Source organism: Chiloscyllium plagiosum, unplaced genomic scaffold (genome assembly GCF_037043375.1).
Source record: "Chiloscyllium plagiosum isolate Xiang-an unplaced genomic scaffold, Cpla_swu_hap1 HiC_scaffold_5, whole genome shotgun sequence".
Lineage (NCBI taxonomy): Eukaryota > Metazoa > Chordata > Chondrichthyes > Orectolobiformes > Hemiscylliidae > Chiloscyllium > Chiloscyllium plagiosum.
In genome coordinates this window covers 90,927,285-90,942,000 of record NW_028270143.1, presented here as the reverse complement: position 1 = coordinate 90,942,000, position 14,716 = coordinate 90,927,285, and the positions used below count along the sequence as shown (strand labels likewise).

Genomic DNA, 14,716 nt, shown 5'->3' with positions numbered 1-14,716 from the left:
CAATAGAAATCTCAGAATTTGAGGTACTTACTGCTATATTCAAAATAAAAAGTACAACTTTAATAAACTTTCTATACATTGATGATTTTCAATTCCTACAATACACTGCTTATTCTACATTACAGCAAAAAAGGAGGGAACTATTTTGCATTTCGTGCAATTATGTCCTCGTAACTACTTAAGGCAAAGCTAGTGATGACGTAACAAGTAACTAGTTTTACAGCTTGTGGACTTGACATCAGAAGGGCTCTCGTTTTATTACTGACTCCAGAAACATTAGCAGTAGAGAAAAGATAATGAAGGGTTGGAATGCCCAGCAGCAGCCTATGGATAAATATGACAAATAACTGAACAAATACCTGAATTACTCAATGATGAAAGCAACCCTGAGACATTTCATCTGATTTTAATTGCACTGGGAAGCACTCATCAAAATTACATCTCAAATGTGTACATAAATACTTAAAATACAGAGAAAGAAAAAAAAAATAGTTGAAGGCAACAATGCTCACCATGTTTCTTGTCCACCTTTAGATTTTACACTACACAGAGCAAAATATTCATAAATGAAGAATGAATCACTTAAAAAACCATCCATTTATTCAATGGATGCAGTTGAGCTGGAACTTAATTAAGTTCCAGAGCACATATGTTTGGTAATTTCACTGTGCAAGTTATCATTTTCTGTGACTATAAAAATACTAACAATGCCCTTAAGTGTTAAAATCACCTATAGTATGCATTTGGTGGGCTACTGCTCTTCCACATATATACATTTGAGTAAATAATGAAGAACTGTTGTCTCTTTTACAATGAGAAGTTATTTTAGTTCTAGTCTCTTTCCCTCAAGAACCATTTGTATCTCTTTGGCATCCAGTGTCTCATACTTCAACAAAGCCTCTGCAAGATTTTTGTGTTCTTTTGCATGAGTCTTCAAGATTTGCTTTGCTCTTTCATAAGAATCCTGTGTTTAAAAGAAAAGATTTTTAATACAGTCTCAAAGATCTAAATCAAAATTAGCATATCACAAACATTTAACATTAAGACTACTAATTTAGTGATATTTTCTGTGTACTGTTATCATATCCATAGTCTAAAGCACCACACACTCAACAGTATTGAAAATAAATTAAATGAATTGAAATTAAATTACACAATGGTTATACAGTTTAGTAAACAAAAAACGTTAGAACATGTACTAAATTGTGATCCAAACAAATTAGAATTGGCTACACATGCCAAACTAAAGATAGCGGTCTGAAGAAACTTGAATCTGAATTATTTCAAAATTGCAAGGAAATGTGGCAAGAAAACAATATGTGAGCAAATGCAAGCATGCAAAACCAAAACCCTGTGAAAGACCAGTATTCATGTAGCAGTTTTCATGACCTTATGATATCCCAAAATACCTTCTAGGAAATTAGGCACTTACACGTGTACATATGAATTATGAGCAGAAATAAGTAATTTGTCTTTTCAAATCTGATTCACCATTCAATAAGGTCCTTGCTGGTCTGTGTGGGTTTCACATCAATTGCAGTAACCTATGATTTCTTTGCCTAATAAGAATCCATCTACATCCACCTTAAAAATATTCCATAACCCAACTCCACCATCTTCACAAGCAGAGAGTTCCAAAGTTACACTATCTTCCAAGAGAAAACGTAGCCCTTCAGCTGTCTTAAAAAGGGTGACCCTTAATTTTAGAAATGTCCACTAGTAATAAGTTCACCCACAAGAGTAAACAACCTTTCCGCATCCACCCTGTCAAGATCATTCAGAATCTTATAAACTTCAATCAAATCACCCATCACTACTTTAAACTCCAGTTAAAACAAGCCAAGACTGTTCAATCTTCCTTCATAAGAGAACTCACTCATTCCAAACATCATTCTAGTAAACGTCCTTTGAACTGCCTCCAATGTTTACTGACATCTTCCTGCAAATAAGACTACCAAAATTACACTCGATACTTGAAATGTGGTCTCACCAATGATCTACATAACTGATGCATAGCACCCTTAATGTTATATTCAATTCCTCTTATAATAAACGATAGCAATCCATTAACCTCCTTAATTTCTTATGGCACGTGCATACTAATATTGTGACTCATGCACTCGAAGATCATAAGACCATGAGATATAGGAACAGAATTAGGCCATTTGGCCCATCGAAGCTGCTCCAACATTCGATCATGATGGATGTTCTCAATCTCATTCTCCTGCCTTCTCCCCGAAATCCCTGATCCCTGACGAATCAAGAACCTGTCTACCTCTGTCTTTAATGCACTCAATTATTTGGTCTCCACATCTTCTGCACCAATGGAATACCACAGATTCACTGCCCTCAGGCTGAAGAAATTCCTCATCTCAGTTCAAAAGGGTCATCCCTTCACCCTGAACTGTGCTCTTGCGTTTTTGTCTCTTCTTTTCATGGAAACATCATCTCTGTGCCTATTCTAACCAGGCCTCAAAGTATTCTCTAAGTTTCAATAAGATACCCGCCCCCATCCTTCTAAACTCTACCCAAATCCTCAGCTGCTCCTCATATGACAAGCCCTTCATCGCTGGAATCATACTTGTAAACCTCCTCTAGTCCTCTTCCAATGCTAGCACACCCTTCCTTAAGTACGCGGCCTTAAAACTGCTCACAGCTTTCCAAATATGGTCTGACCAGTGTCTTACACAGATTCAGTACCTCTTTGCTCTTTTACTCTAAACCGCTTGAAATGAATGCTACTTTGCATCTGTCTTCCCAAATGCCAATTGAGCCTGCATGTGCCCCTTAACAGAAACCTGAGTCTCTTTGTACTTCAGAGTTCTAAAGCCTTCCCCCATTTAGAAAATAGTCTACATAACTACTCTCCTTACAAAGTGCATAACCTCTCAATTTCCCAAAGGTATTCCATCTGCCACTTCTTTGCTCACCCTACTAGTCTGTCTAAGTCTTTGTGCTTCTCAACACTACTGCTCCTTCCAACCTTGTTTCATCTGCAATCTAGCAAAAATGCCCTCAGTTCCTGCATTCAGATCATTAAGGTATGACGTGAATCGTTGTGGTCCCAACATGGACCCTTGTGGAAGTCCACCAGTGACCGGCTGCCATCCTGAACAAAACCCCTTTGTCACCACTCTGCACAATCAGCCAATCCTTTAGCTATGCCAGTACCTTGTCCCTAACAACATGGGACTCATCTTATTTAGTAGACTCCTGTGCAGTACCTTGTCAAAGGTTTACTGGAACACCTAAATCCCTCTTCATCTTGGAATTTCATAGGCATTCTACATTTAAGTCACACTTCACCTTTTTATTTTCCTACCAGTGTGAACAACTTCACAATTCAACCCCCCCGCCCCCCAAACATTATACTCTGCCAGATTTTTGTCCATGCACTTGATCGATCTGTACCAGTCTGCATCCTTATTTTTATAATTTCCACAACATACTTTTCTATCTGTCTTTGGGTCATCTGCAAATTTAGCTACCATGACTTGGGTGAGGAGATCAAATGCATCAATATAAATTATAAAAAGTTGAGAAAATCCATAACAGATTGCTGTGAAATTCCACTTATCATATTCTGTCAATTAATCAAGGCCCATTTACGCATACTGTTTTCTGCCAGTCATCCAATCTTCTATACATGCCTGTACATTACCCCGAGTACTGTAAGCTCCTACTTTGGCAAAGTTACCTTTTAAAGGGAAGCTGTTCAAATGCCTTCTGGAAATCTAAGAACAGTACATCAATGGGTGTCCTTTCATCTACACCAAACTCCAATAAATTGATTAAATAGGATATTCCGCTCATAAAACCATGCTGACTCTGCTCTATGGGCTATTTTCAACTATCCGGTTACAACGTCCTAAATGCTTAATTCTTAACAGCTTACTCACAACAGACATCATGCAAACTGGCCTATAATTTCCTGAGTTATGTTCCATTCTTGAACAGAAAAGTTTTATTGTAAAATATAACCTAAAGGTAAAGATGCCATTGTCTGACCGGATCGTAAGACTACATTCCCATTACAGAGATACTTGGTTTAACCAGAGAGTCACCATACCTCAGGTGAGTTGAGAGGTTGAGGAGGAGACTCTTTCATAGCAACCTCAGTGTGGAAACTGAAGCTATGCCGTTGGCATCACTCCGCACTGCAAATCAGCTATCCAGCCAACCGGGCTAACCTGCACCACTTAAGACCATAAAAAAACTGAGAAGTAGGCCCATTCAACTCATCGGGTCTGTTCTACCACTCAACAGCTGATCCGAAAATCCTCAATTCCATTTTTCTGCCTTTTCTTCATAACCCTTGATTCCCTTATAGATTAAAAGTGGTCTCTCACAGTGTTGAATATAAGACATTATCCAGCCTCACTATCCCTCTGCAGAAAAAAATTCCACAGATTCACCAGCCTCAAAAGAAGAAAGCCCTTATCTGACATGAATGTGCAACCCCTTATCCTGAGATTGTGCCCTCTGGACCTGAACTCTCCCACAAGGAAAAGAACTTTTCTACATATTCCCTGTCAAATCACCCAATAATCTTGATTTGGAGGTGCTGGTGTTGGACTGGGGTGTACAAAGTTAAAAATGACACAACACCAGGCTATAGTCCAACAGATTTATTTGGAAGCACTAGCCTTTGGAGCACTGCTCCTTCATCAGGTGGTTGCCCAATAATCTTGGATGTTTCAATAAGGTCGCCTCTCATTCTTCTTTATGCTAATGAGTACACTTTACTCAATCTTTCCTCATAACCAGTCCCTCCATATCTAGATTATTACTTTCCTGTCTGTTGGAACCTTTCCAAATTCTAACAGATTCTGGAAAATTAACACCAATGCATCTGCTACCTCATTAGCCACCTCTTTGAAGGGTCCTATGAATAAGTCAATGAAGAGCCAGAAACATCAACCTGCTGCTCCATCTCAATGCTCAGTACTCCTTCTCTAGTGATAAGAATTCTAAAAAGTTCAATTTTTTCTTCCACCAACTGATCTACAGCTATTTTTAGTATGTTTTTGTATCCTCCATAGTGGGGACAGAAGCAACATATTCCACGCATCTTCTGTTTTTTATTACCAACTCACCGCTCTCAACCTCTAAAGAGTTAATATTCACTTAGTTTTTTCCTTGTAAAAACTTTGCTACTTTTACATTTCTAGCTAGCTTCCTCTCCTGCAGTAATTCCTTGGTCCTAATTAACATTTTATTCATTGCTGTCTCTCTTTGTATTCTGACCAATCATCTTCACATGACTATACCTTTTGACCACAAGTTTCATGCTCTCCTTAACATCTTTAGTTAAATATGGTTGGTAGTGTGCCCTTTGAAATATTTCTTTACAGCCGGAGTATTCAGAAATGCTGCCTTTAAATATATGCCAACACTTTTCTACTAATCTATTTCCTAAAATAATATCTAGTTCTAGCTCAGCTTTGACGTGCACATAGTTGTCCTTCCTATGTTTAAAATACTAATCTTAGACCTACTTTCTTGTGTTGTAAAATTCAATCATATTAAAATTATCTAGATGGTACCTTGGAAGTCATTAATCAATTCAGTCATGCTGTATAACATTAAGTCTTGCCTATTTGGTAGTCGCGATTGTCATGCTAGAAAAGCAGTAATCAATTTGCACATTAGCTCTGTGATCATGTGCTGACGTTTTGTAATTAATATTGGCCTGGACAATAGAGATTCTCTCTCATTGCTTGGCTTCTTCATCTGACAAAGTAGTTAATCTGAAAAAAAGTACTTCTAGTGAAGGACTCTCTCAGTAGTGCACAGTCAACCTAGGTTATTCTTGTCAGGATTCTGGACAATGAAAAGTGTTGAAAAATAATCAGATTTAATCTGGACTTCAGAAATGTCTACCATAAATATGTTCAAAGGTTTGGGTATTGTATTAGCTAACAAAGCAAACAAAAATAATCTTACCCTCAATAATATCCTGACTTCTTGTTCAATAGCAGATTGTGTATCTGGGCTTGCTCTTTCTGGATCTGAATAAGTCATCACTCCAAGCTTCAGACAAAAACAAAATAGAATGCGATCACAATGCGACATAATATTGAACTTCATGAATACATCACCTAACAGCTCATTTTCACAGTAACAGCAGAGATGACAAAAATAGGCTGTGTGTTACTTTTGCAGATGCAGAATGGGGTAAGGGTGCAGTTAAATGTTAGACACTCACTTAACCCTGTTATGGAGGTGTTCTCTAAAATTAAGTGAAGACTTGCAGGAGAGCTTTGTGCTGAAATGGACTGCAGACAAGCTTGATGTGAGCTGAAGTATCTTCCAAGATATAAGTGGACTGATGGGTTTTGACAATATTTATGATAATGAGAGTTTCTATTAATGATCAACAAGAAGGAAGCAAAGCCAATGCTGATAATGCCAAAATGATTTCAGCAGGAAGAATTCATTGAATTTTAAGCTCCAGATTTTCCCATCCCACAGTGTGATGGAATGGAGGCAGCAGAAAAAAAAAGCTGAACAGCAGCAACACATTCTGTTTCTGTTTTCATCATCGGCAATTTTCACAAGGACCTATGTCAATTGACATGCTAATTAAATTGTCTATGGGCCTCTTAAAAACCTAACTTTGTTTTGTTGAAGTTTTAATAGGGATGGTTTGCCTTTTGGAATCCTCAGCTTCAGACAATAAGGACAGGTATACAGCATGTCAGCAAACAAAACTTTCCGAAGGTCAAAAATGTGGTACAAGATAGTGAATTACCTACCTTAGAGCAGTACACAACGAATTCAAGGGGCTGACTGACAGCAGTCCATGTATGTGCAAGTACATACAAGATAATAGTGATGTCATATACAGAGGAATCTCGATTATCCAAGTATCAGATTATCTGGCAAGATTGCAATGTCTTGGTGTTCGGCTAAACTATGTTATCTGGCATTCGATTATCCAGAATTCGATCAGCCGAGCAAAATACTTTCTCCTCCCCCCTCCTCCCCCATATCGTTTGGATAACTGGGGTTCCTCTATACATAAAGGACTTTCTTTGCATCTGCTTTGGGAGGTGGACATTACTGCATTTGTTGCCCATCCCTAATTGACCTTGTACTGAGTGGCCTGTTAGGCCATTTACAGAGCGTAGTTAAGTTTAAACCATATTACTGTGGGTCTGAAGTCACATGCTGGCCACCAGGTAAGAATGACAAATTTCTTTTCCTAAAGGACATTAGTAAACCAGATGAGTTTTTTTTTTAAATGAGAATTGATAGTTCCATGAACACTACAGCTAAGACTGGCTTGATGTTCTAGATTTATTTCAGTTTAAATTTCACCAGTTTCCAGTGTATCACTGTCTGTGACTCCCAATTTAATGAAGTATTGCTTTAAAACTCCAACCTAGAGGGAAGAGAGACATGCTCTCTAGAATAAAAGATTTGGAAAAGAGAGAGAATATTTATCAAGAAAACATATGCTAATAATTGGCTGACAACTTTGTTTGAAAGCAGCAATTTTATTCTTAGACATAGGATATTTGCAGAACACTTAAATGATGACCTTTCCATCTGACACCTTACCCTCCCAGAAGTATCCCATTTCCATTCACAGATCCTTGCAGCCTATTCAGATAGCGAAATCACCTCTTATTGAAAACTCCGATGCAGGGAAAAACTGATTCCAAGAGAGTTTCACAACCCACAATCAAACATAACTCCTACTGGAATACGCAGTCCCAAATGTTACTAATCTGGAGTTAAAAATTAGAAATATCTGATACATGTATACTTAACAGAGTAACAGTCATACAGCATGGAAACGGACCCTTTGGTCCAACTTGATCCTGCCGACCTGGTATTCTAAACTGCACTAGTCCCATTTACGTGTGTTTGGCCCATATCCCTGTAAACCTTTTCTATTCATGGATCTGTCCAATGTCTTTTAAATGTAATTGTACCCACCTCCACCGCTTCCGCTGGCAGCTCATTCCATACATGCACCACCCTCTGTGTGAAAAAGTTGCCCCTCAGGACCCATTTAAAATTTCCCTCCCACAGCTCAAATTCTCCAGACCTAGCAACACCCTTGTAAACTTTTTCTATACCCTTCTAGCTTTACAACATCCTTTCAATAGCTGGGCAACTTGAATTGTAAGCGTATTCTAAAAGTCTTGTACAGCTGCAACATGGTGTCCAAACTCCAAAGTCAATGCTCTGACCAATAAAGGCAAGCGTGCCAAAATGCCTTCTTCACTACTCTCTACCTGCGACACAGCTTTCAATGAACTATGAACCTGCACCCACTAGGTTCCTCTATTCAACAACACTCTCTGGGACCCTACCAGTAACTGTGTTTGCCTTACTAAAATGCAACACCTTACATTTATCTACACTCTCGCTTCTTGGCTCACTGGCCCATCTTTGTACTTTTTAGATACTTCTGCACTGTTCCTACTTTGGTACCACCTGCAAACTAACTAATCACATTTCCTATAATTCTCATACAAATTATTGACATAAATGATGAACAACAGTGGACCAAGAACCGATCCCTGTGGTTCACTGCTGGCCACAGGCCTCCTAACAACCTTCTATCACCACTCTTTCTTCTACCATCAAGCCAATTTTGTAGCTAACTGGCTCTCTTCCTGGATCTCATATGATCTAATCTCACTAAACAGTCTACCACGTAGGACCCTGTCAAAGGTCTTGCTAAAAGCCGTGTAGATAATGCCTTAATCTATCTTCTTGGTAGCCTCTTCAAAAAACTCAAATTTGTGAAATACGATTTCCCACATAAAGCCACGCTGACTATCACTAGTCAGTCTTTGCTTTTCCAAATGCATGTAATGCCTGTCTCTCAGAATTGCCTCCAACAACTTGCCCACCACTGACATCAAACTCAATGGTCAAAAGCTCCCTGGTTTTTCCTTGCCACCTTTCCTATATAAAAGCACAAAATTTGCCCCCTCCAGTTTTCCGGCACCTCACTGATACAAATAACTCTGTAAGGGACTGCACAATCTCTTTCCTAACTTCCATAAATGGTCTGTCAGCAACTTTTCTGCTTCAATTACCCGACGGTCGGAGGAGGAGCGTCTTATCTTCCAACTGGGAACCCTCCAACCGCAGGGGATGAACTTGGACTTCACCAGTTTCTTCATCCCCCCTCCCCCCACCTTGTCTCAGCCGGATCCTTCCAGCCCGGCACCGCCTTCCTGACCTGCAGTCTTCTTCTTGACCTCTCCGCCTCCACCCTACTCCGACCTATCACCCTCACCTTGACCTCTTTCCACCTATCACATTTCCAACTCCCCTCCTCCAAGTCCCTCCTCCCTACCTTTTATCTTCTCCTGCTGAACACTCTCTGCTCATTCCTGAAGAAGGGCCTGTGCCCGAAACGTCGAATCTCCTGTTCCCTGGATGCTGCCTGACCTGCTGTGCTGTTCCAGCAATAAAGTTTCAACTGTCAGCAACTTTTCTCTAGGTAAAAACAATGACTGCAGATGCTGGAAACCAGATTCTGGATCAGTGGTGCTGGAAGAGCACAGCAGTTCAGGCAGCATCCGAGGAGCAGTAAAATCAATGTTTCGGGCAAAAGCCTTTCATCAGGAATAAAGGCAGAGAACCTAAAGCGTGGAGTTTAAGCTAGAGAAGGGTGGCCACTCCCACAACCACTTCCGCTCCTCTCAATTCCTCATGCATTACACGTGATATCACTTTCGCCCCTCACATCATCGCTGATGTCACACGCCCAGTGACTTCTGCCACCCCTACAGCCGTGTCTGCCACGACTTCCACCCCCACCAACACCACTCACCTGCATTCTGCTGACACGTCCCCCCACAGATCCCACTGTCACCATTCCCGGCCCCCAGAACCCTGAGGGGAGCACCACCCTTGCTCATGACTCCACCCCCATTCCCCCACCATCACACCCATTCCAGTTACTGGCTCCGCCCCACACTCACACCAGATCCGAGCTCACAGCCCTGCCGAGTTTTCACCATCCCTCCAGACCTTCCCCTCACTGAAGACAAACGATCATTCCTCAGCAAAGGACTCACCTTCATCCCCCTCCATCCTCGCATCAATGAATTTAATACACGCCATGACGTTGAATACTTCTTCCGCCACCTCTGCCTCCGAGCTTACTTTCACAATCAGACTCCCACACACCTTCCGAGGACCCCTTCGCCCACCTCCAACACACTGCATCCACCTGGACACCCCGCACTAGCCTATTACCTGCCCTTGACCTCTTCATTTCCAACTGCCGCCAGGACATTAACCGCCTCAACCTGTCTGTCTATCCCCCTCCCCCACTCCAACCTCTCACCTTCACAACGCGCAGCCCTCCAATCCCTCTGCTCCAATCCCAAGCTCACCATCAAGCCAGCAGATAAAGGGGACGCAGTGGTAGTCTGGCGCACTGACCTCTACACCGCTGATGCCAAACGCCAACTCGAGGACACCTCTTCCTACCGTCCCCTCGACCATGACCCCACCCGCCATCACCAAACCATCATCTCCCAGACCATACAGAACCTCATCACCTCAGGAGATCTCCCACCCACAGCTTCCAACCTCATAGCCCGGGAACCCCGCACTGCCCGGTTCTACCTCCTTCCCAAGATCCACAAGTCTGACCATCCTGGCTGACCCGTTGTCTCAGCATGCTCCTGCCCCACTGAACTCATCTCTACTTACCTCGACACTGTCCTATCCCTAGTCCAGGAACTCCCCACATACGTTCGAGACACCACCCACGCCTCCACCTCCTCCAAGACTTCCGTTTCCCTGGCCCCCAACGCCTCATCTTCACCATGGATATCCAATCCCTCTACACCTCCATCCGCCATGTCCAGGGCCTCCAAGCCCTCCGTTTTTTCCTCTCCCGACGTTCCCAACAGTACCCTTCCACCGACACTCTCATTCGTTTGGCCGAACTGGTCCTCACTCTTAACAATTTCTCCTTCAATCCTCCCACTTCCTCCAGACCAAAGGGGTAGCCATGGGCACACGTATTGGGCCCCAGCTATGCCTGTCTCTTTGTTGGCTACGTAGAACAGTCGATCTTTCGTAATTACACCGGCACCACTCCCCACCTTTTCCTCTGCTACATTGATGACTGCATTGGCGCCACCTTGTGCTCCCACAAGGATGTTGAGCAATTCATCAACTTCACCAACACATTCCACCCTGACCTTAAATTTACCTGGACCATCTCTGACACCTCCCTCCCCTTCTAGGACATCTCCATCTCCATTAATGACGACCGACTTGACACTGACATTTTTTACAAACCCACCGACTCCCACAGCTACCTGGATTATACCTCTTCCCACCCTACCTCTTGCAAAAATGCCACCTCGTATTCCCAATTCCTCCGCCTCCGCCGTATCTGCTCCCAGGAGGACCAGTTCCACACAGAACACACCAGATGGCTTCCTTCTTTAGAGACCGCAATTTCTCTTCCCACTTGGTTAAAGATGCCCTCCAACGCATCTCATCCACATCCCGCACCTCCACCCTCAGACCCCACCCCTCCAACCATAATAAGGACAGAACGCCCCTGGTGCTCACCTTCCACCCTACCAACCTTCGCATAAACCAAATCATCCGCCGACATTTCTGCCACCTCCAAAAAGACCCCACCACCAGGGATATATTTCCCTCCCCACCCCTTTCCGCCTTCCGCAAAGACCGTTCCCTCCGTGACTACCTGGTCAGGTCCACACCCTCTACAACCCACCCTCCCATCGGGCCACCTTCCCCTGCCACCGCAGGAACTGCAAAACCTGTGGCCACACCTCCTCCCTCACCTCCACCCAAGGCCCTAAAGGAGCCTTCCACATCCATCAAAGTTTTACCTGCACATCCACTAATATCATTTATTGTGTCCGTTGCTCCCGATGCGGTCTCCTGTCCATTGGGGAGACTGGACGCCTCCGAGCAAAGCGCTTTAGAGAACATCTCCAGGACACCCGCACCAATCAACCACATTGCCCTGTGGCCCAACTTTTCAACTCCCCCTCCCACTCTGCCGAAGACATGGAGGTCCTGGGCCTTCTTCACCCCCGATCCGTCACCACCAGACACCTGGAAGAAGAACGCCTCATCTTCCGCCTTGGAACACTTCAACCCCAGGGCATCAATGTGGATTTCAACCATTTCCTCATTTGCCCTTCCCCCATCTCACCCTAGTTCCAAATTTCCAGCTCCGCACTGTCCCCATGACTTGTCCTACTTGCCTATCTTCTTTTCCACCTATCCACTCCACCCTCCTCCCTGACCTATCACCTTCATCCCCTCCCCCACTCACCTATTGTACTCTATGCTACTTTCTCCCCACCCCCACCCTCCTCTAGCTTATCTCTCCACGCTTCTGGCTCTCTGCCTTTATTCCTGATGAAGGGCTTTTGCCCGAAACTTCCAAATTACTGCTCCTCGGATGCTGCCTGAACTGCTGTGCTCTCCCAGCACCACTAATCCAGCAACTTTTCTCTATTTTAACACAATGTAGCAAAGGTAAACAAGGACATCAGAATCAAAGTTAATACAGTAGAACCCCCGTATCCTCAAATTCGGATTCCAGGGTTTCAGTTAACCATGCTTTACTCTGGCCCGAAAATATTACATAGAACATTTCAGAAATAATTCCAGGGGCTGCCGGGGAGATAAGTTTCCCACAAAAATAATACGGTTGGCTATGATCCACAGTTTTGGGCATCAGCGGTAGGTCTTGAAACGTATCACCCATGGTTATGGGGGGACACCTGCACTTATTTTGGATAAGGATCAAAGAATGCACTTAAGGCAAAGATGAGGTGACTGATGTATGAAGATAAAGTGAAAATAGGTTGCAGTGGACTTGAAAATCTTGAAATTGAACTTCTATTTTATTCATTATGCTGAAAAAGGGTTAAAAGTAAAGTTAACAATCAACACAAACTGATCTATTGGTCCAGTGGAAAACAGCAATCTCAAAGGCCTGTTGACACATGGAGGACAATCCACAGACAACATGGAAGTTACTTTCAGCAGATCCAAGCTACTTTTACACAGAAATTCAAATTGGACTAGAGATTTAATAAACAAATAACACATTTATTTTACCTTATCACTCATTCCAAATTTTGTGACCATCAACTTTGCTATTTTGGTTGCATTATCAAAGTCACTCGAAGCACCTAGGTTAAAAGAAACAGTATTTCAGTTACAGAAGACAGACAAATGTTCTTCTTATTTTACTGTTAACCGGAGAGAAAAATGAGAATGAAACAAAAGGAAATTATATTTAAAAATAATATTAGCAAAAAGAGGACAAGTAAAAGCTTTCAAAAAACAGTAATAGTCAGTGGAAATGGTTTACATTATAAGTAACTAGGGTCAGTATTTACTGGGGAGCAACAGAATGGTATTCTAGACATTACAGAAAAAAAAAAGAATATTGAAACAGAGAGAAGGTATTCCCCCTCACCTTAAACCAATGCCCCCAGTACTTAATTTTCACCCTGGGAAAAAGATTCCAACTGCCAACCCTGTCCATTTCGCTCTTAATTTTATATACTTCCATCAGGTCACCTTCTCAGTCTCTGACACTCTTGCAAAAACAATCTAAGTTTGCCCAACTTCTCCTCACAGCTAATATACTCCTGGTAAACCTCTTTTGCACCCTCTCCATATCTTTCCTATAGTATGGCAACCAGAACTGCACACAATATTCCAAATGTGGCCTCACTAAAGTTTTACTGAAGCTGCAACAGGACTTCCCAATTTTTATACTCAACGCCTCGAATGAAACCAGCAAGCATGCCATAGCCCTTCCTTATTACCTTATCTCGTTGTGTCACCACTTTCGGGCAGCTATGGATTTTCCAGAGCACTTTTAAGATGGTGCAAAGCAATAACAACGGAGATCCAAAGTGAGTGAAGGGTCCAGGCACACAGATTAACATCATTAACAATACCAAAAATAATTAAAAAGGTTAATAGAATATTGGGTAACTTGGGCCTGAATATAAGGGAATAAAAATCAAGCATCAGCTATACAAAGCCTGGCATGGATTGGACCTGGAGTGCTGAGCACAATCCCAGATGCCACACCTCAGAAAGGATATACAGACTTTGGAAAGGGAGCAACACAGGATTAACTAAAAAGCTACTTGGGTACTAGAAGCTATTTACAAGGAGACAGCACACAAACAATGATCATATTCCCTGGAAATTAGAAGATTAAAGGGTAACTTAATCAAAAGTTTAAGATGTTAAGGGGGAGCTGACAGGATAGAGAGGGAAAAGTATATTTTCTGGTTGACAAGTTTACAACAAGAGAATATAGTCTAAAAATCCAAGCCTGACCTTTCGGGAGTGAAATTCAGCAACATTTTCACAAATGAAGGATGGCAGAAATTTAGAACAAATACTTCAACTGTTAATTTTAAATCTTTGGCTGATAGATCTGTCAAATAAAGATATGAATAGATATGGGACAAAAGTAGGTATATGGAGGTGGATCACAGATCAGATAGGAGGTGGTCTCACCGAATTACTAAATGGGTTGAATCACAAAATGGGATTTTATTGTTTCTTAATACAAGCCTGTGGTAATTTGTTCTGCTCCAAAGATGAGTTCTTCGGCTACTCTCCCACCCATGCTGACATCCATTTGTGCAAGCAATTGAGCTCTGGTTTCACTCCATCTGTCACTTTCTGGTAACAATGACAC

The 14,716-nt window shown here is 42.2% G+C and overlaps 1 protein-coding gene across 1 annotated transcript in view; it reads right to left on the bottom strand.

Moving 5' to 3' along the window:
* Positions 1-390: 390 nt before the first annotated feature.
* LOC122550058 (ATP-dependent zinc metalloprotease YME1L1-like) overlaps positions 391-14,716 on the bottom strand; it is a 69,795-nt gene continuing 55,469 nt past the window's right edge. Inside the window, exons 16-19 of the mRNA XM_043690525.2 lie at positions 14,590-14,716; positions 13,105-13,178; positions 5,947-6,033; positions 391-964 (exon numbers count right to left, since the gene is read on the bottom strand). Coding sequence (XP_043546460.1) covers positions 821-964; positions 5,947-6,033; positions 13,105-13,178; positions 14,590-14,716 — 432 coding nt within the window. The 3' untranslated portion in view covers positions 391-820. The remainder of the gene's footprint in view (positions 965-5,946; positions 6,034-13,104; positions 13,179-14,589) is intronic.